General features: G+C 45.9%; 2 protein-coding genes across 2 annotated transcripts; both read right to left on the reverse strand.

The window, feature by feature from the left end:
- Nucleotides 1-599: 599 nt before the first annotated feature.
- On the reverse strand, nt 600-13,956 carry LOC116154789 (neuroblastoma breakpoint family member 4-like). The gene is made up of 9 exons (XM_064488840.1): nt 13,863-13,956; nt 13,094-13,140; nt 11,367-11,418; nt 10,420-10,595; nt 9,356-9,407; nt 8,256-8,446; nt 5,781-5,999; nt 3,600-3,805; nt 600-1,997 (listed from the first exon to the last, which is right to left on the reverse strand). The coding sequence occupies exons 2-8, from the start codon at nt 13,122-13,124 to the stop codon at nt 3,609-3,611; spliced, it is 918 nt and encodes a 305-aa protein (XP_064344910.1). The 5' UTR covers nt 13,125-13,140; nt 13,863-13,956; the 3' UTR covers nt 600-1,997; nt 3,600-3,608.
- On the reverse strand, nt 13,798-25,522 carry LOC135322178 (neuroblastoma breakpoint family member 6-like protein). Its single transcript, XM_064489987.1, has 7 exons — nt 25,242-25,522; nt 23,128-23,257; nt 22,251-22,465; nt 21,136-21,187; nt 20,057-20,268; nt 14,880-14,931; nt 13,798-14,077 (listed from the first exon to the last, which is right to left on the reverse strand). The coding sequence occupies exons 1-7, from the start codon at nt 25,417-25,419 to the stop codon at nt 13,798-13,800; spliced, it is 1,119 nt and encodes a 372-aa protein (XP_064346057.1). The 5' UTR covers nt 25,420-25,522.
- Nucleotides 25,523-27,127: the final 1,605 nt, after the last annotated feature.

A 27,127-nucleotide genomic window follows, 5' to 3' on the forward strand; every position in this document is an offset into this window, starting at 1 on the left:
CTAAAGGGCCCCATGGGCGCCCCCTCCAGCTCTTGCACATACCCTCCTTTTTTCTGAAGTTAAAACCAAATGGGGAGGGGGCGGGGACAAGGTGGGAAAAATAGTACGTAAAGGGTATACATTTGACTAGGTTGAAATACTACTAGAATACTATCAGAAGTGGCAGGTAAAGACAGAAGGAAAGAGAAAACTAGAATAATGTCCTTGATGGTGACAGTGGTAAAAAGTTGAAGTTGAGAGGTATCATTCAAAATTTATACTTCAAATTAAACTTATGTGACAACATACTAAGGGACTAAGATGACAAATATTTTAGTGCAGTGTTAAACACTAGCTATCCAGTCCTTCCTACATACCAAACAAAACACAGACACATACACACACACACACACATGCACGCACAAATAACAGAGAGAAAACAAACACATTAAATGCACTCTACTACAAATGGTACATACAACTTAAAAGATGTGGGAGAGTTTAAGATATAAAAATGAAGAGGAGAAAAAAGAATGTTTCTATTAACTTATATCCGTGTCTACTAAATCAGTCGCTGAATTAAATTAACACTGAATTTAAAAAATACACACCGTCACAGTAAAACTCCAAAGAACTTTTAATTAAATGGAAGGGGTAGGGATTGTCTTTTCCACAGCACAACGCCAGCAGTATAAATGAACAGAATGACTGCACTGGAAAATTTCTGCTTCACAAACATAAATATGGTAATTGACACACATCGGGGATCGATCAGGGATGGCAACAGTTTAGAGAATGACAATCATAGAATAAGATATTTATTCACTCTCAGAGAACTACTCATCAAATCACTGATTCTACACAGAGAAACGTGTGTTCCAATGAACGGATGTCACTGGCTCCTGCCTCCATGACGAAGTGTTCAATGCTAAGAGGACAAGAGTGGTGACACGCAAAGTGGACGTGCTTACTCTCCAGAGGGGCTGTGCCAGGAAGCAAACAGTGTTCAGTAAGTGGCATCATTGGCAGACGGGTTGGCCTGAGTTTAATGATGAGGAAGGGGTCAGACAACTGCAGAATGTAGACCTTTGAGCCAGACAACTGACCTGTGTTCTGCACACAAGTCAATGTCACCACCATTAAAGACAACCACAGAAAGGTGAGGAGAGGGTTTGGGTTCAAAAGGACTAAAGAAATACAGCAGCACAATCTCTTTAGTTCTTTGGAACCCAAAACATCTCTTCTCCTTTCTGTCATCTAATTTGTGGAGGCATTGCCTGTTTGAAAAACACAGGCCACTTGTCCTGTTCAGTGGTCTAGATTCTGCAGTTGTCTGATAACTACCTCATGACGAAACTCAAGCGAAACCTTTTCAGCACGGACACTGCATGGTTAATGCCACCTGCACCGAGCACAGCCCATCTGGTGGCAAAGATTGTCCAGGCTGACATGTTGCCTTCTTCCAGCTGCTCCAGATGCCAGTGTGTGCAGGATGGCAATTCACAGAAGCAAGCGTTAAAGTCTCTCACAGCTGTGCATCCATCTAAGCACTGGTCTCCTTAGCACTGGGTCACATTTGGGGACTGATGCCTGGGATTTCTCCCATCAAATCAGTCCTTTGGAGTAAAAATCATGGATTGTGGCTGGTGATTGTGATGTTGATTCTCAGCAAAGCATCCCTGCAGTGTTCAGTTTGGACTTTAACCGGATTTTCTGTTGCAGATAGTTTACATCTAGTGGGAAAGGTAAATTTGATGATGTGGTTTCTTCAAATTGGCAAAATCTTTTCAGAGTACCGAAAATAATGCGTTAACTGTGAAAGAGAGACAGGGGAGAGATGGAGAGACATAGGAGAGATAGAGAGAGGGACAGAGAGAGAGACAGAGGGATCAAATGTGGGTCTTCGTTGGGTTCTGCTGACGGCTGAGCCTGGAGGGATGACCACATGGTGACAAGAGTCAGGAGCAGGCTGGGATCCTCTTGAGAGGAGGGGCTGAAGGGGGAGCCCGAGGCTGGTGCTGAAGGGAAAAGGGAGATCCACGAGTTAGAAGAAATACCTCCTGAAGCAAACGTGCAGACTGTGGTGCAGAATCTAGGGACCCCTGTCCTCACCCCACCTGTGCTTGGGGATACGCCAGCTCAAAGCTGCTGCAGAGTCTTAGCCAGATCCCCCCACTGGTTCCCCAGCAGCCAACTGACTTTTGATTCCCCTTCATCTGGACCGAAGTGATACCTTTCTTACATGTCCCAGGAGGGATGTGCTGAGCATCCCTCATATACATTCAGAAACAGACTGCTGTCTGGAGCAAGGATCCTTGGGACACCCCTATCCTGGTTCCTGATATCCCACCAAATCCATAGTCCATTTAACCCCTACATGCATGTCAGCAGAGCTTTGAAAAATACTGATGCCGAAACCTCACCCCAGAACTTCAGAATCACAGTGTCGAGGGGTTGGGTCAAGCCATTCGTGTTACATAGATCCAAGCTCACCCAGGTTATTCGTGACGGCAGAATTTACAGCCACCCACTAGCCCTGCACTGCCTCACACCATTCTCTTTCCGTCGCTTCATTACCTCCACCATGAACCCCTTTCCCACTGGCCATAAACATTTTCTCACCTTCCTTCGGATAGTCTAGAGTTAATCACTTGCCTTCTGAAATTCCCTTGCCTGAGCCACTGATCTTCTTGTATCCTGTATATCTCCGTCTTCATAAATCTGCCCCAAGTTAATTCACTATGATGCTTTCCTAGACTCCTTGGCCTAAGACTCCAACTCAGTTCATTTTTTTCTGCACTTTACTGAACATGTAGACGGAGTCATGTGAGTAAAAGGAAGAGAGGTCTGAAACCCTAGGCATGTCATTGTCTTTGCATTCTGCAATCACTTGGCCTCTGTCTCTGCTTTAGGTCAATGTCCCTTTAGGTTGCCATCTATTGTCCTCCACCTAATGCCGGCTCCACTGAGGCCCTGGAAGCCCCATGGACATTAACCCAGAGCTGAGCACCAGAGGTGAGAAACCTGACCCCAGGCCAGTGCAGCATTCCCACCTAGGCCTGAGGTTCTTATTTAGTTTTTGTAATCAGGGTTCTCATTCCTCAGTTACATCACTTTTTATTCACGTGGAGACGTCGAGGAGTCAATGTTGTCCTAGGTGTGTTCTGCAGAAGCCAACCCATGTGCATGTGAATCGTTAAGACAATGATTCTGGAAGAGGCAGTGGAGTGGAGGGAGGGAGGGCCGGGAAAGAAAGGCAATGAAACCAAGACAGTGTGTGATTTCAGGCAAAGAACCCCGTGTTCAGGGGCCTAAATGATGCTCTTCTGATGAGGAGGACCTCGGGGCCGGGCTTCCCTGTAGCTAGGAGTAGAGGTGAGAAGGAATACCAGGGCAGCAGTGGCAGGAACACAGCAGAGTTCACAGTAGAAACAGCAAATGGGGAAGGAAGGGCCTGGCAGGGTGGCAACTCCCACGGAAAACAGAGGAAAGAGCAGACAGAGGGAGGATCAACTGTTAAGTGAACGAACAACAAAGAGGACAAACTAGTGGAGTTTGAGGTATAATCTTAGATGAGGAGCAACAGGGAAGACGTGCATGGAAGGCCTAGATGTGATTACCTCTGTCCCCTACGCTTGAAGGCCAGGGAACCTGCATGCTATTCTCCACTTGCTGCGCAGCAGTTTTCTTCGCAGAATCTTCTGCTTCAGGACACTGGAGGCATTACTGTTGCTAGAGACTTGACGTTCATGCTGGCTGGCAGCTGAGCCCTCGCCCTCCACCTTGGGAGGGATCTTCATTCCGATGGAAGCATCCAAACCCAGCTCTGAAGATAAAACCACAGAAAACAGGATGCATTGTTATTCAGGATATTACAATGACTTCCTCCTCCAGCCAAGAGGAACATCAAGTAAGGAACGTGTCCAGGAACAAGAGAGGCCATCTGAACGTCCCTGCCAGGTGAAGCCAGTGGAGACACCTTGGTATTTTTCTCTTTTGTTGACCGTCCCCAAACTGTGCAGTGCTGGTAAGACTGCCAGGAGGCAAACATGTTCTCACTGCCAAAAAACTGTTTTTTAAGAAAAATAGAATTGACGAAAACGGAAAGTTCCTAGGTAGAAAAGAGAAGGCAACGCAATCAGGGCAGTCAGAGGTTGTACTATTGGGACAGAAGTGACTGCAGAAAGTAAGCAAAGTCAATGTTGAAAGTAAACTTCAGGAAAGAAAGAACTGGGGAAGCCTGAAACTGGAAATGTTTACAGATGTGTATCAGTATATGCTTCCCATATATTTGTACATACACTATATATAATGTTTATCATACTCAAGCTAAATAAGACCTGGAAGCTGTGATAAAAATACAACACTCACGTGTGTGTGTGTACAGGGGAAGCAATGGATGATGGCGTTGAGATATTGAATGGATCATTCTAACAGCCTCCGATGAGTTGAAATTGAAAAAGGAAAAATAGACATCAGAGGAATAAGCGAGGGAATCTCTGGTGGTAACATGAACGATTAGATCCGGGGGATTATGAGAATAAAGGGCATTAAAAGTAGCGTTTGCAGCAAAATCTGTCGTGATGCCTGGATTCAAACTCAGGCCTCTGGGGTAAGTGTGCAGGAGAGAGAGTGACTGAGCCAGTGGGGCTGAGTCCTGGCCGAGAATGTGGGAAGCCAAGGTCAAGAAAAAGAGACTAGAGGGAAGGCAAGACAATGAAATCCCACAAGGGCTAATGGCACTTGTCAGGGCCACGCATCCCTAACACCCGCTGAGCACTTCCCATGAGCTCTCTGCACGGTGGCCAGTGGTGCCCCTTCTTCTCTCACCTCCACTCTCCCTATTTCTCAGATGAGGTCACCGCCTGACAGATGAGCACCAGGCGGCCCCAGTCTCCGGGTGGAGATACTAAGAGGAGTAGAGGGTAAGGATGAATACGTCCCAGATGAAATGCATGTGAGGGTATGAAAGCTCATTGAAGAAAATCAGAGAAGAGTCGGATCATGATAAGAAAACCGAGGACATGGCCATGGAGATGAGTGGAGAGGACAAATTAAATGGAGCATCATAGAAGAAACTGAGTGGCTCACCTTATCTATGAAGGTGGTTCTTTATTTTAAATAAAGGGCTAAAAACAGAAAAATTACCTCCGTGTGAAAAGTCAACAGACGATTGAAGTGTGTGGGCAGTTTTCACATTGCTACTAAACATTACTAATGCACTGTTACTGAGAGCACGTGACAGGGGAAAACTGGCTTGAGGATGGGCGATGAGAAGAGAACTCTGGCAAACGTGCCATTCTGAGAAAGCAAGGGGAGACGGAGTCTAGAGAAAGTGGAGACCATCAAAAGTCCTGCACTTCAGCTGAGACAATGCACGTGCAATCATTGTGTAAGTGTTACATCACCAGCAGGATACACGGGTAGACATCACACAGTCACAGGTGTGCTGACGCAGGTTTTACCGAATCACGGACCCTGGGAGCTATGTTTCTTAACACTCCCAACGACCACGGAAGGTAGATTTAACTTCCCGGTGGTCAGATAAGGGAAATGACAAGGGAATACCTCACAAGATAAATAACTTGGTCCCGTTAAAGAACCAGGAATTTGCAAACCCAGGACCTGGGGCAGAGCTGGCCCTAAATCTGCGGCTCCTGCTCACTTCCCTCTGTTAGAGCGTTGGGGATTTTCCGTGGACCTGAAAGGAGCATGGCAGAGGCCTCACTGTCTCCTCCACCCCCAGCTCTGGCACGAGCAGCTCATGGACTAGAGCTCCCTACACCCCTTTTCTTACTTACCTTGCAGGGGCAGCCCTTGGTCAGTGTTGGCTGTGAAGCCCCACACGGTGGAGGGAAGGCCGAGCCTGGCGTTGCCGTCACCACAGTCAAACTGCTGGTCCCGCTGCAGCTGCAGGTGATGGGTCACCTGGGTGCTTGTCTGCAGTTGTGCTTGTGAAGCTTCCATCTCTGACCCTTGGAAACTCAAAGGCCCTTGGCGACGGTCCTCCCAGGAGTCACCTGAAAGCAGAGGACAGTTCAGCAGGACCAATCCAACTTTCCGTTTGTCAGCCCCTCACACAACACCCATTTCTGCTGTTCCTGCCTATCAGGGAAACCACCCAATCAGCCAGACAACAGAGGCAGACATCATGGACATGACGGAGATGTCATTTTGAAGGCTGTGCCTGGGGACGCTGAGATGGCAGGTGCCTGGCAGGAACGTCGCTGAGATCAAAAATCACCCACTTGGGTCCAGAGGGTACTGGATGGCAGCTGAGGTCACGACCATGACTCAGTTATTAGCGACCTTTCCTTGTAGCCTAGAGACAAGATTCTGGCCAGGCCTCAGGGAAGGGAGGACGAGGAATTGTTGATGTCTAATTAGAATAAAGAAACAACAGGAGAAGTAGGGCCCAAAGGCTGCAAATTCCACTAGAAATGGGACTTGGGGACTATAGCACATGGACCAAGTAATGAGAACTCTTCCCACTTCTGGAGCCTTTTCAACTCCATTCCCTGTGTGTTTTGACGACTCGTCCACCCACCACACAGGGATACGTCCCATGGCTACATGTGTCCTGGGTGGGCTGGTGGGTACTGGCACCTGTAAGTAGTGTAGCTGAGGTCTGAGGGCCTTACTGGAAGCTCAGTGTCCAGAAGTGCTACAGAATCAGGACGTCTGGTTCTTCAGGGAGATGACACAGTGCACATTCCTTGTATTACACCCCCCTCCAGGGGCACCAGGCACTGCTCCTAATCACACATGTTTACAATTCTACTGTGAAGTGAGTTCATATTCTCAGAGAGTGGGCTAACCAAAGAGCTCAAGTAGCTCATCCAGTCCAGGGCAGGCTCAGGTGGGGTCACGGCCCACGGGGCCTGCTGCACATTGCTGTGGGGCTCCCCTCTCACTACCCCCTGTAGACCCTCCGGCTGAACAAACTTTGTTGAACTGTTTCTTAAACGTGTCTCTCCTGTGTCTTTTACCACGTTGTCTTCCACAGAGAGCACTCTGTCTGAATCTCATCAGTGATTCACCCGACCTCCTTCTAACGGCTTCCTCTGATCCTGTCTCTCCACACTATCAGCGGTCTCACCAGTCTTACTCAGCTTGGGGAAACTTGTCCTCCTCAACCTCCCTACATGAACTCAAATCCTCACCTTGCCTTGACACTCCTGCTTCCTCTGGCCCCTCTTTCTTCAGCACATCACTTCCCACAACCCCCTTGAACAAATCCTCCCTGGACGCAGGCTGCCCTCCTGACACCAGCCCTGCACCTGCGCCTTGTAGAGCTTGCCGGGCTTTTTCCCTAAGCACTGCTCTCTGCCTCGTGTGCCCTTCCCACTTCCTCCAGGCAGAGTTTCTTCATCATTACTCACTGCATTAGGATTCCTAATAAGATTTATTGATAATTCACATGGTCTGAAGGGTAACACCTCTTAAATTAAAAACTTTAATGTGTGAAACAATGCTCAAAACCAGTAAACCCACCCTCAAATGCTATTTTGAATGACAGACTTAAATTATTTTAAAATATCACATCTTAATTTCATCATTTAGTTTCATCTCTCTTTTCCCAACTAATGGCTTTTATTAAACTATGCTCAATATTCTCTGCATTTGCATGGGAAAAGGCAAAATAGTTTATCAAACATCACAAGGAATGCCCAATAGCATTACTTAGGAAAGTAGGGAAAAGCCTCCAATGAAATCTGAATTTGTCCTTAAAGATCAAGTGCTTGTGCTGTGCCTACAGCACTTCTCCCCGGTCAGGGCGGATGGGGCGAAAGAGCAGGTCTCCTGCGGCCCCACTGCCAGAGTCACAGCCGTCCACACTGTTCACAGGCCATGATCAGAGCCCACAAATAGGATGGACCCGAGCATCATTGATGTGTCCCATTCATTCACCTCAGCCCATCCGTGTGGGGGAGGTTGGCCTCTCCTGCCCATGCTGAATGATGGCCTGGCAGGGCCGGGCCACATACCACACATCTCACTTCCCCTCTCTAGCCTGGCTTAATACCAACAGCCTGCACTGGTGCGGGCGGTCCAGGTGACGTAGGGCGTCCTGGGACGAGGAGAAAGGAAAGTTGTCTTACCCACATGATGCCTTTTGCAAAGTAAAGCCCACAGCCTGATTCAAAAGAACACAAGTCTCAGGGCCTGTTTACAGAAATCACTCTCGTAGTGTATACAGGTCATTGGCTACAAAGTCTGTGAGGATAACTGGGGACCCACTAGGAGCCGTGTGCTCTATTCGAGGGAGTACTCACCATGTACAGCAAGCGCTGAGAAGACTCCCTGTTGGTCCCAAGGGAATGAGGCACCTCTGTCAGGCCTACAGGAGTCTGACAGGTCATGGCCAACAGAACTGGTCAAATAACATTCATCCAGTGAGTCCTGTGGGCCTTCATTCTCTTCTACCACCGGCTGCTCACTACTGAGGCTTCTGGGGTCAGGTGCGCTGAGGATTAAACAAAACGGATGAGAGAACACAGGGTCCTAGCTGGGTTTGATGGGAGTGTTAAGGGACTGGTCGCAGAAAACAAATGGAAATTCTCCACAAAGCGAGATATAACAATCCTCCTCCATCTGGGGCCAGAGTGTGCTTACAATGGGAACAGGAGACAGACAGAGCAGGAGGTGGTCCCAGCACTGACCAGAAAAAGAGCTCAGGACGAAGGAGACTGAACTACCTCAGTACACAGTAGTCAGAAGACACACACTCAGAAACTACAAGGGAGGCTTCAACTCTTGCATGAGTTTTGTTGAAATTTACATGCAACAGCTGAGGGAACAAGACTCTGGCAGCATAATCCTGTGTCTCCAATGCCTTTTCTCTACCACTGAGATGTGATATGAATTTTGGTTTTCTAAGTACTTTTCTTGTTATGAAATACTTGTCAGTGGTAAGAACAAAGAGTGAAAGGCAGAAATGCATCTTATGCTGCTTTTAATAAAAACAGAGAAGGAGAGTCCGAGAAATCCTGGACTGATTAGCACCCCTGCATCAACTGAATGCACTTACTCCATTTGAGAGAGATTATCAAAGGGGCTTATAAACGTACAGTTAACATAGACAGCATTGTTAAAGGGACACATTGCGGTTGTCTGAATGGAAGAGTTAGGCATATTCAGCAGTTTCTCATTTCCCTGGATCTGACCTCACCATACATCAACATTAAATTAAGAGCCATGATTCTTCATTATGCTGTAGAGCAGAAATTGACAGAACATTGTAAACTGACTATACTTTGAAATAAATAAATAAAGAGATGATAGATAGATAGACAGACAAATAGATAGATAGATAGATAGACAGACAGATAGATAGCAGAAAGAAAACAATAGACCCCTGAGGCTTCAGAATTACCTGGAACATATTTGGTCTTGTTCCTCTTCTTCCTCAAGAACAGTATGATTTTCTATGGATTAATTCAGACAGGGCAAGAAACATTAAGCAGATCCCCCTACATATGTCAATAGTTAGGTATCCAATACTATCATGGGGAAAAAAATATCACCAGTGGCACAGGAGGATAACGTAAGAATATTCCAGGAGGCCTCAGGCTGCGCCTTCTGGACCTGCCTGGGTTCGCTTTCTTGACCCCTGGGCAGTATCTCCTCACCACAATCACCTTTTCCAGGTCTGAGTCAGAAATGAAATGTATCTTTTCCCCACATAGTCTGTGGAATAGCCCATCTGCATTCTAAAAAGAATACTGTAATATTCAGCCTTCCCTCACCGTATGCTGGCTGCTTTAGCAGAATTTGTACACTGAAAACAACATAATGGTTGGAATCTACAAACCCTAGCATGAAAATGAGCTTTGTGCTAAACAGAAACATCAGCCCTTCATGGAGTGGGGAAATGCTGGGGTCAGCCGCACTTCATGGAAAGATACATGCAAGGTGATAGTAGGGATGTTTGTGTCCTGGTGTTCAGGTGGCTCCTCCACTTAGAGGAGACGGACACTGGGGATGACAGCAGTGACCCCAGGGAAACAACAAATCCAGAGGTGTAGTTAACACTGTCAACATCTTTTGAAGGAAAGAAATTCCAGGGATATTTTAGGGGTATGAACATGAGAACCTTATAAGTAAAAACGACATTTGATGGGAATCATAAAAAAAGACACCTCTGTACAACTGCACAGAGGTGAGTGACATTGTCACACTTGTCTTTGGTTCAGTGACCTATCTTGGGACCCAAGACATAGGCTTCACCTGGGATGAGGAAGAGAGCACCGTTCCCTAACCCGCATGATGTCTGTGCTTAAAACTCAATTCTAGGACCTAAACCTTCTCGATATAAATATACAGAGTCTGCCCACATGGCTGTCATATCTCAGCACCGCCAGAGGTGTGAAGCGCAAAAGACACCAGCTCTACCTGGCAGTGCAGTTGGAGGTTTATCACATCGATAAGAGTACTCACGGGTGACATCCCGAGCATAAGAGAGTTCCAATCCCTCAAATGAGTAGATGGCGGTGCTCCTATAAGGCCAGAAGGAGTCTGACAGGTCAGGAAGAGCTGAGTAAGTCAAATAGGACTCCTCCACTGAGTGCCGTGGGATGTCATCCTCTACCATCTGCGGCAGCTCCGTGCTGAGCCTGGCGGGTAGGGAGACCGAAGATTAACCTAATAGCAATCAGAAATCTAGAGTCCTATCTGCTTTAGATGAACCGTTTAAGGGAGTGGTGAAGGAAGCCAAAGGGTGATCTTTTAAGCAGAAAAAACTGACTGTTTTGGTGAGACAGAGTGTGTGTCTTTGAGGAGCAGGAGACAGAAAGGAGAGGGGGTGCTTAGTGCTCTGGCCAAATAACAGCTGATGAAGAAAGAGACTGATTATCTCTAAACTGCAGAGTCATGACCCATAACATAGACTCATGTAAGAGTGGTTTTCACCCTTTCATTTAAGTTCCACTGACTGCTACATGGAGATTAAGTGTATACTATTGGGGGCACCCTAGTGCCCCAGAAATCTCATGCCGCTAAGGCCTCTTTCTCTCTTTATTGTGGCATGATATAATTATATCACTGTTTGTGTCCACTTCTTGCTATGAAACACATGCCAACAAGCTAACACAAAACAGGCCGAAACCAGATTTGCATCTCACTCTGTAAATGACACCAGAGAGAACAAATGAGTGCACAAAAATCACTGTATCGTAGATCACTTGTTCAACTGAATTGGGTATACACTTGAGAAGTTAATGAGAAATAGGAAACAATATATGTATCCAAATGAAAGCAGAAAACATTACAAAAAAGATAATTCCTGGTTATCAAAGTGGATCATACGCTTGTATTCCTGCTGTTTCCTGGATTAGGGGACTGCAGAAGTCACATTTCATCAACAGCGCACAAATATTCAAAATTACCTGCAGATAGTTGGCTCTACTCCTTTCACCCCATCTTGATCATTTTGGTTTTCTGTAAATGAATTAACAGGACAGTTACACTGGGCAAAACTCATTTACGTATGATCAAAACCATGCCAAAATTAGCACTTTGGCAATGTGTGCAATGTGGTAACAGGGTACTGTGGGAGAAATCTTTCAGGAGGCCCTAGATAGGACCTCATAAGAAGGCACTGGATTTGCTTCTTGAGCCCCTAGATATGTCTCCTTAATATGACAGGATGTCCCCACACTATGTCCTGAGTCTAGGCAAACAGTAACCTCATCCTTTTACCCACAGATCCTGAGGGACTGCCGAGCTACCTCCTAGAAGGCTGCTGTAATATTCAGGATTTTTCAATCTGAAATGCTGTCTCTTATTGGGGTAGATGCATTCTCCATTGACATTAGACAGATGAGCAGAATCTAAACATAGTCTAAACACTCTTCCGTGCCACCAAGAAAGAGTGGGCATTTATAAGGCTGGGTGTTCCAGGACCCTACCTTGCTTCAGAGAACACACCAAAGATGGCAGTGGTGCTTCTGTTCTGGTTTCAGAAGCCTCTGCATAAGATAAGACAAATGGAAGGGACAGACTTGGGTTGACAGAAACAACCAAAGGAGTAATATCTCCAAAGACATAAAGTAAACTGCCAACAGCCTCAGACAAGTATAGAATCTCAGGGACATTGCTTAGGAATGAAAATTAGAGCATTAAATGCAAGATAAGAGATTCATTCAAAATTAGGAGACCGGAAAGTTACTTCCTATGACACAATTGGAGAGCTATATGGGAGTCTGGCAGGACTGTGATGGATCCAGTGATTTGCCAGTGCGACATACATGACTAGGAGTTGAGCCAAGTTCACGAACTCAGGGAATGTGTTACTTTAAAGGAAATTGTATGGAACAGAATAGAGAGCCCAGAAGTAAACCCGTAGAATTACAGTCACTTCATCTTCAACAAAGAAGGCAAGAACACACAATGGAGAAAAGACAGTCTCTTCAGCAAGTGGTGTTGGGGAACCTGGACAGCCACACAGACATCAATGAAGTGAGGACACTCCATCACACTATAAACAAAAATAAACTCACAATGGCTTAATCACTTAGATATATGACAAGACACGATAAACCTCCAAAAAGAAAACATAGGTGAAATATTTTTGACATAAATCTTAGCAATGTTTTCCTGGGGCAGCCTACTCAGGCAATAGAAATAAAAGCAAAAATTAACAAATGGGATGTAGTTAAACTTATAAGCTTTTACACAGCAAAGGGAACCATAAGTGGAAAAAAAACAACAACCTACAGAATGGGAGAAAGTATTTGCAAATGATGCAGCTGACAAAGGTTTCATTTCCACACTATAGAAACAGCACATATAGCTTGATAACAGAAACAACAAAAAACCAAACATGGGCACACGAACTAAAAAGGAACTCTTCACGGAAGGCATACAAATGGCCAATAGGTACATGAAAAAATGCTGAATACTGCTAATTACCAGAGAAATGCAAATCAAAAGTACAGTGAGGTATCACCTCACATCAGTCAGAACGGGCTTTATTAAAAGTTCATAAACCCTAAATGCTGGAAAGGGTGTGGAGAAAAGGGAACCCTCCTACACTCTTGCTGGGCATGTAGTTTGGTGCAGACATTACAGACAACAGTATGGATATTCCTCAAAAAACGAAAAAGAGACTTACCATATGATCCAGGAATCTCACTCCTGGGCATACATCCAGAGGGAAGTCTAATTTGAAAAGACACACGCACCCCGATGTTAATAGCAGCACTGTACACAATAGCCAAGACATGGAAACAACCTTAATGTCCATCCACAGATGACTGGATAAAGAAACTGGTGTATTTATACAATGGAATACTACTCAGCCACAGAAAAGAATAAAATAGTGCCATTTGCAGCAACAAGAATGAATCTGGACATGGTCATTCTAAGTGAAGTAAGCCAGAAAGAGAGAGAAAAGGAACACATGATATCACGCATGTGTGGAATCTAAAAAAGAAAGAAGACACTAATGAAGTTATCTACAAAACAAAGAGAAACTCACAGACATAGGAAAGAAATTATGGTTATTTTAGAGAAAGGGGTTGGGAAGGGATAAATTGGGAATTTGAGATGTGCAAATATTAACTATTATGTATATAAATGAAAACAACAAATTTCTTCTATATAGGACTGGGAACTACATTCAGTATCTTGTAGTAACCGACAATGGAAAAGAATATAAAAAGGAATAAACGTATATAGATGTATGACTGAAATATTATGCTGTAACCCAAAAATTGACACATTGTAAACTGACTATGCTGCAAATAAATAAGTAAATAAGTAATTAAATAAAGGCAATTTTTGGGCCTGATTCAAAACGATATGTACGCATATAGTCTACACATGACAACGAATTCTCCGAGACAAGACAGATTGTGCGGAGCAAAGATCATGCAGACTACCTGGGAAGTCAGTTCCAATTGCATCTGCTTTAACATGCGAGGAACCACAGGCTACCTCCAGAGCACATAGCACTTTCTGTTCAGGAAATGCAAATTTTCCATCACTGCACTTCTCATAGCAGTCAGAACCTTCCTGGTGAATGGAAGGCGCCAAAACACATTCATCCCGGGACTCCTGGAGCACGTCGTCATTCTGAACCTCCAGTAGATCCATGCTGTGCCAGGTGGGAAAGGGATGACAGAAAATTAAACTCAGACGATTAGACACAGAGTCAGTATATTGATGTAAAGCGGAGATACGGTTCACAAAAAGCCAGGGGGCAGTCCCCTTAAAGAGGGAAATAACTATTCTCCTATGGGTCATGCAGAGTGTGGCCACCATGGGGTGGGAGAGGCAGAGAGCAGCAGGTGCTCCGAGCACTGACCATGCAACCAGCAGTTCAAGGGGCACTTGCACTCTCCCTGTGTGCTCCAGGCATGACACCCAGCAAACACAGACGACTAAAATCTTGGCTCCCACTTTATGCATACTTTGCGTTAAACAATACAGGCAGTGCCCAAGCAAATACAGCTTTTGGAGGAATTACAGACATGCAACTTCTAACTTCAAGGAGTATTATCTCAATATTTTGATATAATTTTGATTTTGATGTTTTTTGTTTGTTTGTTTTCTACACTTGCCGTCAAATACTCATCACCATACTGACAGCAAACAGGCAAAAGCAGATGTGCATCTCACCCTGCTTTTATGCACGGAGGGCAGAACAGCTGACTACAGGGACCCCCAAGTCTGGCTAGTGCTCCTTGGTCAACTCACTGTCCATCACTCAACTTGAGAGATTGTGAAATTCAGACACACACAACTGACACAATGGAAAGAAACAACATTTCTCAGGTGCCTAGTTGGCTGTTGAGTGAATGGATGAAAGACTCATGTTCAGCACGTTCTCTTTTCCCACATCTGAGGTCTTCTGGTGTCACCATGGACATTAACAGCCCGGAAATCTTCAGAATTACCTGGGGGACACTGCCTCTTGTCCAGCTGCTTCGTCACACTCATTCTGATTTTCTGGTAAGAAATTCAGAGACAGCAGGTCAGAATAAACAAGTCATACCTCACACACACCAACTCGCTGAACACAGGTACCACGAGGACATTAATATTCTCAGGGCAACAACAGAATATTTTACGAACGGTATTTCAGGACACTGAAGTCTTCTGAGAATTAGACAGGACTGCTTCCAAGTGCTTGGGGGAAATTCTCTGGCTGATCTGGTTAAGCTTTCTCCCAATACCCCATCGGCTGAGTCTGTAGGTTTCATACTTTATTTTCCCTCAAAGTCCTAGGAATCAGCTGAGTTTCTGTCTACAATTCTTTCTACAATAATGGTTCATCCCATCAGATAATGTGCTTGCTGATATTACGGAGACATTTCTATCTGAGGGAGGATGAATTCTACCGACCTTCAAATTAAAGAGAAAATTTGGGGCTACACAGAAACAATGGGCAATCAAGGCTGGAGGAACTGCCAGAGCCCAGCCGTACTTCATGGGAACATCCAAGCAAGGTAAAGGGACACTTGGTTCTTTCCTGATTATCAGATTCCAACTTAGCTAAGAGAAGCCAACATGAAGAAGATGAAGACTCGGGCTGAGATCACTGACACCAGAGACACCACTACACCTAACATATAGGCAAGGCTACCAGTCTGTTTGGACAGGCCAAGGAAGGCCAGGGACACTGTCCAAAAAGAACAATTCGATCGTTGTAGCTTGCAAGAAACATTTGACCCAAATGTGTGACAGACACTACCTGTGGATGATCAGCGAAGGTGGGTGACAGGTACTCACAGCTGATTTGGGTCCCATGGCCTAAGTTGGGGTCCAGCGAGTCAGATACAAGGACTGAGCCTTGAAAAGGACCAAGGCTCCCTGGCCAAAATGATGACTGTCTTTCATATCCATCCTTTTCTCTGGGTTAAACCATTATGTGTCACTAGGGTTGACCTTCAGGGGATACTTTCTTCATTGTAGACAGTGTGTGGGGAAGAAAAATAGAAAGGCTACCTAGGAGGTCAGCTGGAATTTCATCTTCTACAACATGGGAGCAAGCACCAGCTACATCTGGAGCATGGCCGACTTTCTCTTCATCAAATGCCAAGTGGCCTTCACTGTCTAGCCGGTTGTAGTCAGGTCCTTCTTGGAGAACTGAAGCATTCAAAACACATTCGTCCTGGGACTCCTGGAGCAGTTCCTCCTTCTCAAATGCCTCGAGCTCCATGCTGTGCCAGGTGGGAAATTGATGACAGAAAATTTAACTAAGAGGATCAGACACCAACCTGTCCTAGCTGGTTCTGATAGGGGGGCCATAGGGAATGGACACAGAAATCCAGGGGCAGTCCCCTTAAAGAGGGAAATAACTATCCTCCTATGTGTCAAGCAGAGTGTGGCCACCACGGGGTGGAACAAGGAGAGAGCGGCAGGTTCTCCGAGCACTGGCCATGCAAGCAGCTGTTGAAGAAGCAATTGGACTCTCTCTGTGTGCTCCAGGTATGATGCCCAGCAATCACACTGGACTAAAATCTTGGCTCCCACTATTTGCATACATTGCATTGAACTATATAGGCAGTGTCTAAGCAAAAAGAGCTTTTGGAGAAATTACAGACACATAACTTCTAACTTCAAGGAGTATTATCTCAATATTTTGATATAATTTTGATTTTTTTCCTGCTTTCTTCACTTGCAGTCAAATATTCATAACCATACTGACACCAAACAGGCACAAAGCAGATGTGCATCTCACCCTGCTTTTATACACAGAGGGGACAGCAGCTGACTAGAGGGACCCCCAAGTTTGCTAGTTCACCTCGGTCAAATCACTGTCCATGACTCAACTTGAGACATTCAGAAATTCAGACACACACAACTAACACAATGGAAAGAAACAACATTTTTCAAGTGCCTAGTTGGCTGTTGAGTGAATGGATGCAAGAGTCATATTCAGCACGTTGTCTTTCCCTTGGATCTGAGTTCTTCTGGGGTCACCACTGACATTAACAGCCCAGAAATCTTCAGAATTACCTGGCTGACACTGGCTCTTGTCCAGTTGCTTCGTCACACTCATTCTGATTTTCTGGTAAGAAATTTGAGACAGCAGGTCACAATAAACAATTCACCCTCCCACAGGCCAACTCAGTGAACACAGGTAACATAGAAATGTTAATCTTCTCAGGGCAACAATAGAATATGCTATGAAAGGTATTTCAGGAAGCTGAAGTCTTAGGAGAATTAGGCAGGACTGCTTCCGAATGCTTGGGGGAAATTCTCTGGCTGATCTGGTTGAGCTCTCTCCTAATATCCCATCTGCTGAGTCTTCGAGTTAATAGTATATTTTCCCAAAAGGTCCTAAAAATCAGCTGAGGTGCTTGTAGAAGTCTTTCTACAATATTGATTCGTCCCATCAGATAATGTCGTTGCTGATGCTATGGAGGAATTTCTGCTTGAGACTAGATGAACGCTACCGACATTCATATCGAGGAGACGATTTGGGGCTACACAAAAACAATGGGCATTCAAGGCTGGAGGGATTGCCAGAGCTCACCCTTACTTCATGGGAACATCCAAGCTAGGTAAAGGGACACTTGGTTCTTTCCTGGTTTTCAGATTCCAACTTAGCTAAGAGAAGGCAACATGAAGAAGATGAAGACTCGGGCTGAGATCACTGACACCAGAGACACCACTTCACCTAACATATAGGCAAGGCTACCAGTCTGTTTGGACAGGCCAAGGAAGGCCAGGGACATTGTCCAAAAAAACAATTCGATCGTTGTAGCCTGCAAGAAACATTTGACCCAAACGTCTGACAGACACTTCCTGTGGATGATCAGCGAAAGTGGGTGACAGTTAGTCACAGCTGATTTGAGTCCCATGGCCTAACTTTGGGTCTAGCGAGTCAGATACAAGGACTGAGCCTCGAAAAGGACCAAGGCTCCCTGGCCAAAATGATGACTGTCTTTCATATCCATCCTTTCTTCTGGGTTAAACCATTATGTGTCACTAGGGTCAACCTTCAGGGGAGACTTTCTTCATTGTAGACAGTGTGTGGGGAAGAAAAATAGAAAGGCTACCTGGTAGGTCAGCTGGAATTTCATCTTCTGCAACATGGGAGCAAGCACCAGCTATTAGCGGAGCATGGCCGACTTTCTCTTCATCAAATGCCAAGTGGCCTTCACTGTCTAGCCGGTTGCAGTCAGATCCCTCTTGGAGAACTGAAGGATTCAAAACACATTCATCCTGGGACTCCTGGAGCACTTCCTCCTTCTCAAACGCCTCGAGCTCCATGCTGTGCCAAGTTGGAAAGGGATGACAGAAAATTAAACTAAGTGGATCAGAGACCAAGCTGTCCTAGGTGGTTCTGAGAGGGGAGGCAAAGGGAATGGACACAGAAAGCCAGGGGGCAGTCCCCTTAAAGCGGGAAATAACTATCCTCCTATGTGTCAAGCAGAGTGTGGCCACCATGGGGTAGGAGTGGGAGAGAGCAGCAGGTGCTCCGAGCACTGCCCATGCAAGAAGCTGTTCAAGAAGCACTTCGATTCTCCCTGTGTGCTCCAGGCATGATGCCCAGCAAACAAACAGGACTAAAATCTTGGCTCCCAATTTTGCATACATTGCATTGAACTATACAGGCGGTGCCCAAGCAAGTAGAGCTCTTGGAGGATTTACAGGCATGTAACTTCTAACTTCAAGGAGTATTATCTCAATATTTTGAAATAATTTTGATTTTTTTTTTATGTTTTCTTCACTCGCAGCCAAATACTCATCACCATACTGAGGTCAAACTGGCACAAAACATATGTGCATCTCACCCTGTATTATCCACAGAGGGGACAGCAGCTGACTACAGGGACCCACAAGTCTGGCTAGTGCACCTTGGTCAAATCACTCCATGACTCAACTTGAGACATTCAGAAATTCAGACACACACAACTAACACAATGGAAAGAAACAACATTTTTCAAGTGCCTAGTTGGCTGTTGAGTGAATGGATGCAAGAGTCATATTCAGCACATTGTCTTTCCCTTGGATCTGAGTTCTTCTGGGGTCACCACTGACATTAACAGCCCGGAAATCTTCAGAATTACCTGGCGGACACTGGCTCTTGTCCAGTTGCTTCGTCACACTCATTCTGATTTTCTGGTAAGAAATTTGAGACAGCAGGTCACAATAAACAATTCACCCTCCCACAGGCCAACTCAGTGAACACAGGTAACATAGAAATGTTAATCTTCTCAGGGCAACAATAGAATATGCTATGAAAGGTATTTCAGGAAGCTGAAGTCTTAGGAGAATTAGGCAGGACTGCTTCCGAATGCTTGGGGCAAATTCTCTGGCTGATCTGGTTGAGCTCTCTCCTAATATCCCATCTGCTGAGTCTGTCGAATTAATAGTATATTTTCCCAAAAGGTCCTAAAAATCAGCTGAGGTGCTTCTAGAAGTCTTTCTACAATATTGGTTTGTCCCATCAGATGATGTGGTTGCTGATGCTACGGAGGAATTTCTGCTTGAGACTAGATGAATGCTACTGACATTCATATCAAGTGGACAATTTGGGGCCTCACAGAAACAATGGGCATTCAAGGCTGGAGGGATTGCCAAAGCTCACCCTTACTTCATGGAAACATCCAAGCAAGGCAAAGGGACACTTGGTTCTTTCCTGGTTTTCAGATGGCTACTTAGCTAAGATAAGCCAACATCACAAAGATGAAGTCTCGGGCTGAGTTCAGTGAAACCAGAGACACTACCTCACCTAACACAGAGGCAAGGCTACCAGTCTGTTTGGACAGACAAAGAAAGGCCAGGGACATTGTTCAAAAAGAAGAATCAGACCACTGTAGCTTGGAAGACAAATTTGACACAAACTATCTCTGACAGACACTTCCTGTGGATGTCCACCCAAGGTGGGTGACAGGTTCTCAACCCTGATTTCGGTCACGTGGCCTGACTTTGCGTCCAGGGTGACAGATACATGAAGTGGGCCTAGAAAGGGATCAAGGCTCCCTGGTACATACGATATCTGTGTTTCACAATCCATCCTTTTCTCTGGGTTAAACCAGGATGTGTCACTAAGGTCGACCTTCGGTGAAGACCTTCTTCAGTCTAGACAGTGTGTGGGGAACAAAACTAGAAAGGATACCTGGGAGGTCAGCTGGAATTGGATCTTCTGCAACATGGGAGCAAGCACCAGCTACATCCGGAGCACGGCTGACTTTCTCTTCATCAAATGGCAAGTTGCCTTCACTGTCTAGCCGGTTGCAGTCAGATCCTTCTTGGAGAACTGAGGGATTCAAAACACATTCATCCTGGGACTCTTGGAGCAACTCCTCCTCCAACTCCTCTTGCTCAATGCTGTTCCAGGTGGGAAAGGAATGACAGAAAATTCAACTATGAGCATCCGTCACCTTGTTGTCATTACTGATTTTGCTGCAGGGCATAGGAACTATTCATGAAATGCAAACTTATCATTCCTCATAAAGAGGGAAGTAACTATCCTTCTGTATGTGAAGCAGAGTCTGGCTGTCACGGGGTGGGAGAGGGAGAGAGCAGTAGTTGTTCGGTGCACTGCCCACATGACATGTGATGAGAAATGACACCCAAACATCCCAGTGTGGTCCTTTCGTGATCATGAAGCACAAGTGAACTGCCACAGCATGTGCTACTGCCATGTGCCTCTGTCATATGCACTTTAAGTTAATGTAGCCAAGTGAGTATGAGCGTTAAGGTATTGTAGAGCCTCAGAGATATTCTGCCTTCAATTTACGAATAAAATTCCTCTAAAGCCTTTCTCATACTAGTGTCACGTGGCAACTACAGGTTTTTCTAGACACTTCTACTGGTGTTTAATTCTTTGAGTTACTTCTTTACTGATTCCGTTGCTATCTTCCTTCCTAACAAGCACCTAAGAACTGTGTACAAACAGTTCTTTATCTCATCTTGGTGTTCATTTAGGAGAGTATGCATATTCTCTGTGTGTGCAGGGAACCCTAAAGGTGGTACATTACCTTGGGCCATACCTACAAGTGCCACAGAGACAACAGACAGCCAAGTTAAAGGGCCACTTCCCTGTTGGTTGGGTTGAAGTCAATCGATGCAATCTGCAGGTTTTCTTTTCTCACATCTGGTACATGAGACTCTCTCGCCCTCATGGGTTCATCTTTCTTCTACCCTCTCCATACTTTACCTACCCATTACCGGCTCCTAAGACTTCATGATTACCTGGGGGTGAGTGTTTCTTCTTCTAGTTCATCTTCCTCATCTTCATGAATTTCTGCAAACAAATTCAGAAATATCCAGTCAGCTTTTCCCCACTTCACCAACTACAATCCTAATGGTTGTATGGCCACGGGGACATAAATCACTATGTATGTGTCAGTGCGGTGCTAAAGTTCTAGTGCACTGTCTTTAAATGATTGGCCTGGTCCACATGTCTGATCCATCATTCAGTGTGACCCCAAACTGCTGGATGGTCATCATGACCCCTCTGCCTGACAAGGGGCAAACATTCAAATGGTCTTCTGTTCTCTATATCACTGTACAAGTGTCCACCTGCCATCTCAACGTCTACAACTCTTTCATCCATCCGGCCACTAATTTCTCCCTAGACACAGGCTCTGCACCCCTTACGGCTCTCCCATACATCCCCTGCTTTGTCTAAGAAGAGAGAAACAACCGTGTCCCACATGCCTCCATCTGACAACATCATGGGACATTCCTAAGGCCTCTGAGTGTTACCAAGGGAAATTCTCTCCATGGAAAAGGTATAGTGAAACAAATTTCCCAACACAAGTTCGACAACATTAAGTGCCCAATCCAACCCTACAAAGTGCAGGGCTTCCCTTTTTCTGAGCTGATTCATGAACATTCCCAGATTAGTCACTGCAGTACCATCAACAGATTATTTGACCCATTTTACAGAAGAGGAAACAGACAGTGAAATAGGAAAAGCCAATCACTCGCTCACAGTCAGGAAAGACAACACTCAGGCTGGGGTCAGGCCACTTTGATGCAAAGCCCAGGGCTCTTTCTGCTCCCACAAGCTATGCCCAGTCACATCTTCCTTTCTGTGCTTTAACCCTGGGGGATGCTGTCTCGCCCCGAAGGCTACCATCCATCAGAGGGGAAGCAGACAGTTGAAACACTGTGACCTCCAGCCTGCGCATTTCTCCTCTGTCCTCCCACTCAGCCAGTCCTGGTCCTGTCAGAGTCCCCAAAATGAAACATGGACACAAGACACTTGTTAAAATCATTCCTAGTGGAGGTGAGGAGTCTCTTATGAGCCAAGAAACTTTGCATGAGAGGCTCAGGGCTATCAGAGCCTGGGGCCACTTTACCTGGGCTGAGCTTGCGGGCAAGGCGCTCTGCCAGCCTGCATCCCTCGGTCAGCTGCTCTCGGAAGCCCTGGCCCGGGTTGTTGTCAAGGTTATTGTGGATGAGGATGTCCCTGAGTTGTTGAATGAGCAGGATAGAGTCTTCTCTCCCGTCCCATAATTTCTGCCGTAACTGGGTCAGCTCTCGTGCCTGAGAGCAAATTAGGGTATCGTATTCCCTAACATGAGAGAGAAGAAATGATGTTAAAATGCATAGTTCGACGATAGACGATTAGAGGTTTCGAAGGCAATTCTGTGAGAACATCCCCGAGGCGCGAGCCCTCAGAGCAGAATTCTGGCACATATGGGGGACCTTCCTGTGGCAAAGAGGAGAAAAATGGTATAACTGAGGCATCCTCCGTATCAGAGATGCTCCTCTAGGATTCCGTCACATCCCATTCATCTTCTTCTGGAAACTAAATCTAATGTTTTCCTAAGCCTGCTTCATCAAGATGTCCGTTGAGGGTCTCACTGAGCCATGCCCATTTCCATATAAAGATCCACATGGGGCATACTGGGCAGTGAATGTCACAAAGTCATACATGGGGTGGACAGGCCCAGCTGGTGAGAAGTGGAAAGAACAGGAGAATAAGAGGGTCAAGGGAGGATGACAAGGTGTAGTCATCCAGGAAGGGACTGTGATTCAGAGGTAAATGAGGTACTGGTTGCACAACATGGTGAAGGTTCCAAAGGCCACTGAGTTGTTCACTGGATTTGAATCTGCTGAGTTTCACGTAATGTGATGAACATTTCTGCACTCTCCTGGCCCAAAGTTGCTCGTGGCCCCACTTCAGAGAGGCCTACACCTTCCACCAGCCTCCCTGCACAGAGCCCTCCTTACCTGAACCTCTCGTCAGCTAGCACTGGCTTCTCTGCCAGCTTCTCTGCCAGCTGCTCTGCCAACTTCACCACCCGGAACTGCAGCTTCTCCCCCAGCACGGATTCAATGATGTCCTTGTACTCTTCACACTCTGAGGAAACAGAGATGCTGCCTCAGGGGAAAGCTGCACCCCCTGCTGTGGTCACTGCCTTCAAGGGAGGAGCTAGGGTCCATCCCAAGGGCAGAGGTAACTGCGGTAGCAGGCTGTAGGCAGGGATTTCCACATCTGATTCCTCAGCCTCCCCACTGCGTGGCATTCAGTTACTCCCCATTTTAGAGCTGGGGAAAGAGAAGCTGCAAGGCACAGAAGGGAACTAGACAGACTAACTGCCATTAGGAAAGGTCAGAAGTCACAGTCCCTGAGACTGACCGTGAATCATGGGCCAGTCTAACAAGACTTGCAACGTCGGAGGTGAAACACTGAGCAGGGGCATGAGGCGGTGGCTTCTTGTGTGGTTGGGGTGGACCCTAGGACTAAGGGACTGATGGTTCCCTTGTGCAGGGATTTCAGTACTGAGGAAGTACCTCAGAGGTTAAAAAAAAAAAATTCATCTGGATACACTTGTGTGAAATATGTTGCTTTAAACTGTGAGGACCTGAAAGACATGAGCCGAAATACTAGGATGATGTGTGTTAGTAGAAGCAGTAGTACTAGGACCTGCGTTTACAATGTACCAGGCAGTGTTGTAAGAGTTCTAGAACAATTTACTGACTATTTATTCCATCTCAAACATGCAGCAGCACTGGGTGGACAGAGAGGAAAACCGAGGCACAGAAAGACATGCAGCGTGGATGTGCGCCGAGGGAGCCTGGCCCAGAGTCTGTGTTCTTCATCTCTGCACTGTGTGACCTTGACACCAAGGTCCTGGGGGATACCCTTTTCCTTCTTCACCTTCACAACATGGTTCTTAAATTATGATAGGATGATAAGGAAAGATGTAAAGAAAACATAGTTTATCTTTTCCCCAAAGTGCACCTCTTCACTTTCTTAAATAGCAGGCTTCACATTTAGTTTCTCTGTTTCAGTCATTTTTCATTAAGTATACCCTAACCATTGGTTTACTGAAAATCAATTGTAAGCAAATGACACAAACCCAGAGTTGTCCAGATTCCTCCAATCATCTTGTTGTGTGTTTCCCCCGAGTCCTCAGGATTCCTTTTGTCACTACACACCCCTCCTACTGAACAGGCAACTGTGCTTCGAAATACCAGGATGACTGTGGGAGCGAATGGCCTGCCCCACATACCGGCGTGGGTTTTCCTAGCAATGGTATTCACTCCCACTTACCCTCATTCTCATTTTCGCCACATGTCTCATGATCCAACTTTCAGGGTCACCTGGATTTCCTGCTGACACACATCACTGAAGTTTCACCAGCACAGGAAGAGACAGATTGGGTGATGCAGATTATCTAATTTCCCCAGAGGACATCCGGAGTCTCCCCACAGGGTGTCGCATGACTTCCTGGGACTCAGGAAGGAGACCCTGCACCCAGGAAACACAGCCTCCCGCTCACCAGGGAGCCCCTGTCTTGATGGCATCACTCATGGAGACCATGGTTTCCATGAGGAGCTGACTCATCTTTAGTTCTTTCAAAGCAGGTACTATCACCTGCTTCCCCCAGAGTGTGCTGTCACCACGTGACCCCAGTGTAACTGGCACAGTACTTTGCCACTGCGACCTCAGGGATGCTTGTACTGAAGGAAGTCATTAGTGCCAGATGTTTAGCCAACAGTGATGCAGGACCAAATACAATTCAGAAAAGATTCCAATTGACAGGGTTTAGCTTGTTCTAGAGAGATATCAATAGGCATCAATAAGTGGAATGTTAACTCTAGTCTCACACTACAGCTCACCACACGCCTGGACAATTTGCTCAACGCTTTATGCCTCAGTTTGCCATCCTCAGTGACTTGAGGGTCAGATAGCTACTTCTGCCTTTCCTGCCTTGTTTGTGGTCAGCATGACACTTATACTGACAAAGGGGTGCAAGATAAAGTCTGGAGAGTTTCAGTTTCTGAGAGGGAAGAAAGTGATCATTCACCAGGTGGTGACCACGACCCTCAGGACTTACTGTATTTCTGCAGCTGGTTGGCCAGGCAGTATGTAGTAGCTTGGCATACAAGGAATTTCTGGGTGAGATCTCGGAAGTCCTGCTTCTGTTTGGTCAGCTCTAAGTGCAGCTCCTGGTTGATCTCCAGCACTGTAAGTTCTGCCCTCGGACCACACGAAGCGCCAAGAGATCCTGCCATGATGACGTGTGGCAGAACAGGTAGAGCGGGGGACTGGGGAGAAGAAACCCAGCATATGATGGATTAAAAACAATTGAAACCACATAAGTTTAATCAGGATTGAGGCATGAGGAAAAGCAGGAGTATTCAACTTACTGTTGGGAACAACTTGATCACCAGCTCACAACACTTGAGGATGTGGAACCACAAAAACAACGTTCGAGAGCACAGAGCTCAGGGCCACAGGCACTGCCTGCTGCGCAGACTCTAACAGGAGTGATGGAGCGGGGCCCGGAGTGCCAGGTAACCGTCTGCAGTTGCAATAACAGAACTGGACGGTGGGGGGTGGCCATGGAATCCTGGGGGCCCCTGTGTTCTAGTTGCCTAGGCCACACTGCTTGGGGTCTCGTGAAGGTTGCCACAATGGGGACACCCCCTCTCCAGCCACTCTTAATGGCTTTCTATACTTGTGCTGATAGCACCAACCTATCTCTTCCCAAAAGTTATCCAAGCATTGCTGTCATTTTCCTTCTCCTGTGTCTATAAAAATACCAAGAGACAAATTGTTTTCTCAAAAGTCTTATTTTCTTAAGGGCTGTCATGAAGTCACACCACCTTCTCTTTAAGTGGTAACAGGCCTTATGGCTTTTTCGCAAGTGAAAGATGTCAGACTTGTAGAATGTCATGGCGTCGTTCTCTGGGTCTTTGCCAGTTTTGTGTAACTCATAAAAACTGTAGGACAAAGAGCAGAATATAATGTTAAGTGAACGAATAATTAATTTATTAAAGTCTTCTCAGTCCTGACTCAATATTCTGTTCACTGCATCCCTGTGTTATTTCAGATCCTTATCTCACTGGGGCAGCTTGCTGGCTCCATAAATTTCTGTCACGTTTGACATGCCAGTGTTATAAACTCCTCCTCCAGGTGTGGATTACTCTAGTTTTGTTTTTCTTAATGTCTCTAAACAGTGTATTTTATAATTGTCACGTATGAATTGCATTCTAGTCCCACGTAATCGTTTTCCAAGCTGTCAAATTGATGAAAACAAATTCTGCACATGTCGTTGTATAGAGACCATGTCTTTGGGAAAGACTTGTCAGCATGATGCTGTTGTTCTATATTCATCCAGTTCACCCACATACTGAACAGACAGGGATGCAGAGCCGTGTTCATGGAACTCTGCTTGATAGCTCTCTTTGAGTTTTCCTCACGCCATTGCCCTGGGCTCCACTCCACAAATAAAACATGGTAAGTTCAAGGTCGTGGATCAGGGAGGGTTGATGATCCTTAGTGTTCGTGTGTCCTTGTGCTCAGGGACATAGAAGATTAGCTTGAGAGGAGAGGGGCAGGCAGGCGGGGGAAAGTGAGGTTCTAAAGGAAGTCCTCACTTGCTCAGCATCTGTCCCTTCCTGGGTCTGGTGACACTGAGACTTAGGAGACACTCTGCAGCATCGCTCTCTTCACTTTAGATGCTGGACTAACCTGAATTGAGAGTGCAGTGGGTGTTCCCAAGTACCCCTGAGCATTTGTGTCAAGGTTAAAGATGGAGGACTACCTCAGCCACTTAGGAAAGCTTGTCTTCTCCCCACCCCATGCCATCCTCCCACCACACTGCTTAATGCCGTTGGTGTGTGAGATCCAGCAGAGGCTTTACAGAAATCTATTTTGTGGTGTCTGTGGGGCCGGAAATTCTCTGTGGGAAAAAAAATGTGTCAAATTCATTCACTT

The sequence above is a fragment of the Camelus dromedarius genome, chromosome 9 (genome assembly GCF_036321535.1).
Source record: "Camelus dromedarius isolate mCamDro1 chromosome 9, mCamDro1.pat, whole genome shotgun sequence".
In the NCBI taxonomy this organism is placed as follows: Eukaryota; Metazoa; Chordata; class Mammalia; order Artiodactyla; family Camelidae; genus Camelus; species Camelus dromedarius.

Excerpts from the sequence above, each read along its gene's own strand:
- LOC116154789 (XM_064488840.1), bottom strand. The coding sequence starts at position 13,124 with ATGCCCAGGAGTGAGATTCCTGGATCATATG. Across the intron at positions 9,408-10,419 it reads TTATGCTCGGGATGTCACCC|AAAATCATACTGTTCTTGAG; the intron begins GTGAGTACTCTT and ends ATTAATCCATAG. Across the intron at positions 3,806-5,780 it reads CCAAGGGCTGCCCCTGCAAG|AGCTGGGTTTGGATGCTTCC; the intron begins GTAAGTAAGAAA and ends TTTTATCTTCAG.
- LOC135322178 (XM_064489987.1), bottom strand. The coding sequence starts at position 25,419 with ATGGCAGGATCTCTTGGCGCTTCGTGTGGTCCGAGGGCAGAACTTACA. Across the intron at positions 21,188-22,250 it reads TGCCCGCAAGCTCAGCCCAG|AAATTCATGAAGATGAGGAA; the intron begins GTAAAGTGGCCC and ends ATTTGTTTGCAG. Across the intron at positions 14,078-14,879 it reads CAAGAGGCAGTGTCCCCCAG|CATGGATCTACTGGAGGTTC; the intron begins GTAATTCTGAAG and ends CACCTGGCACAG.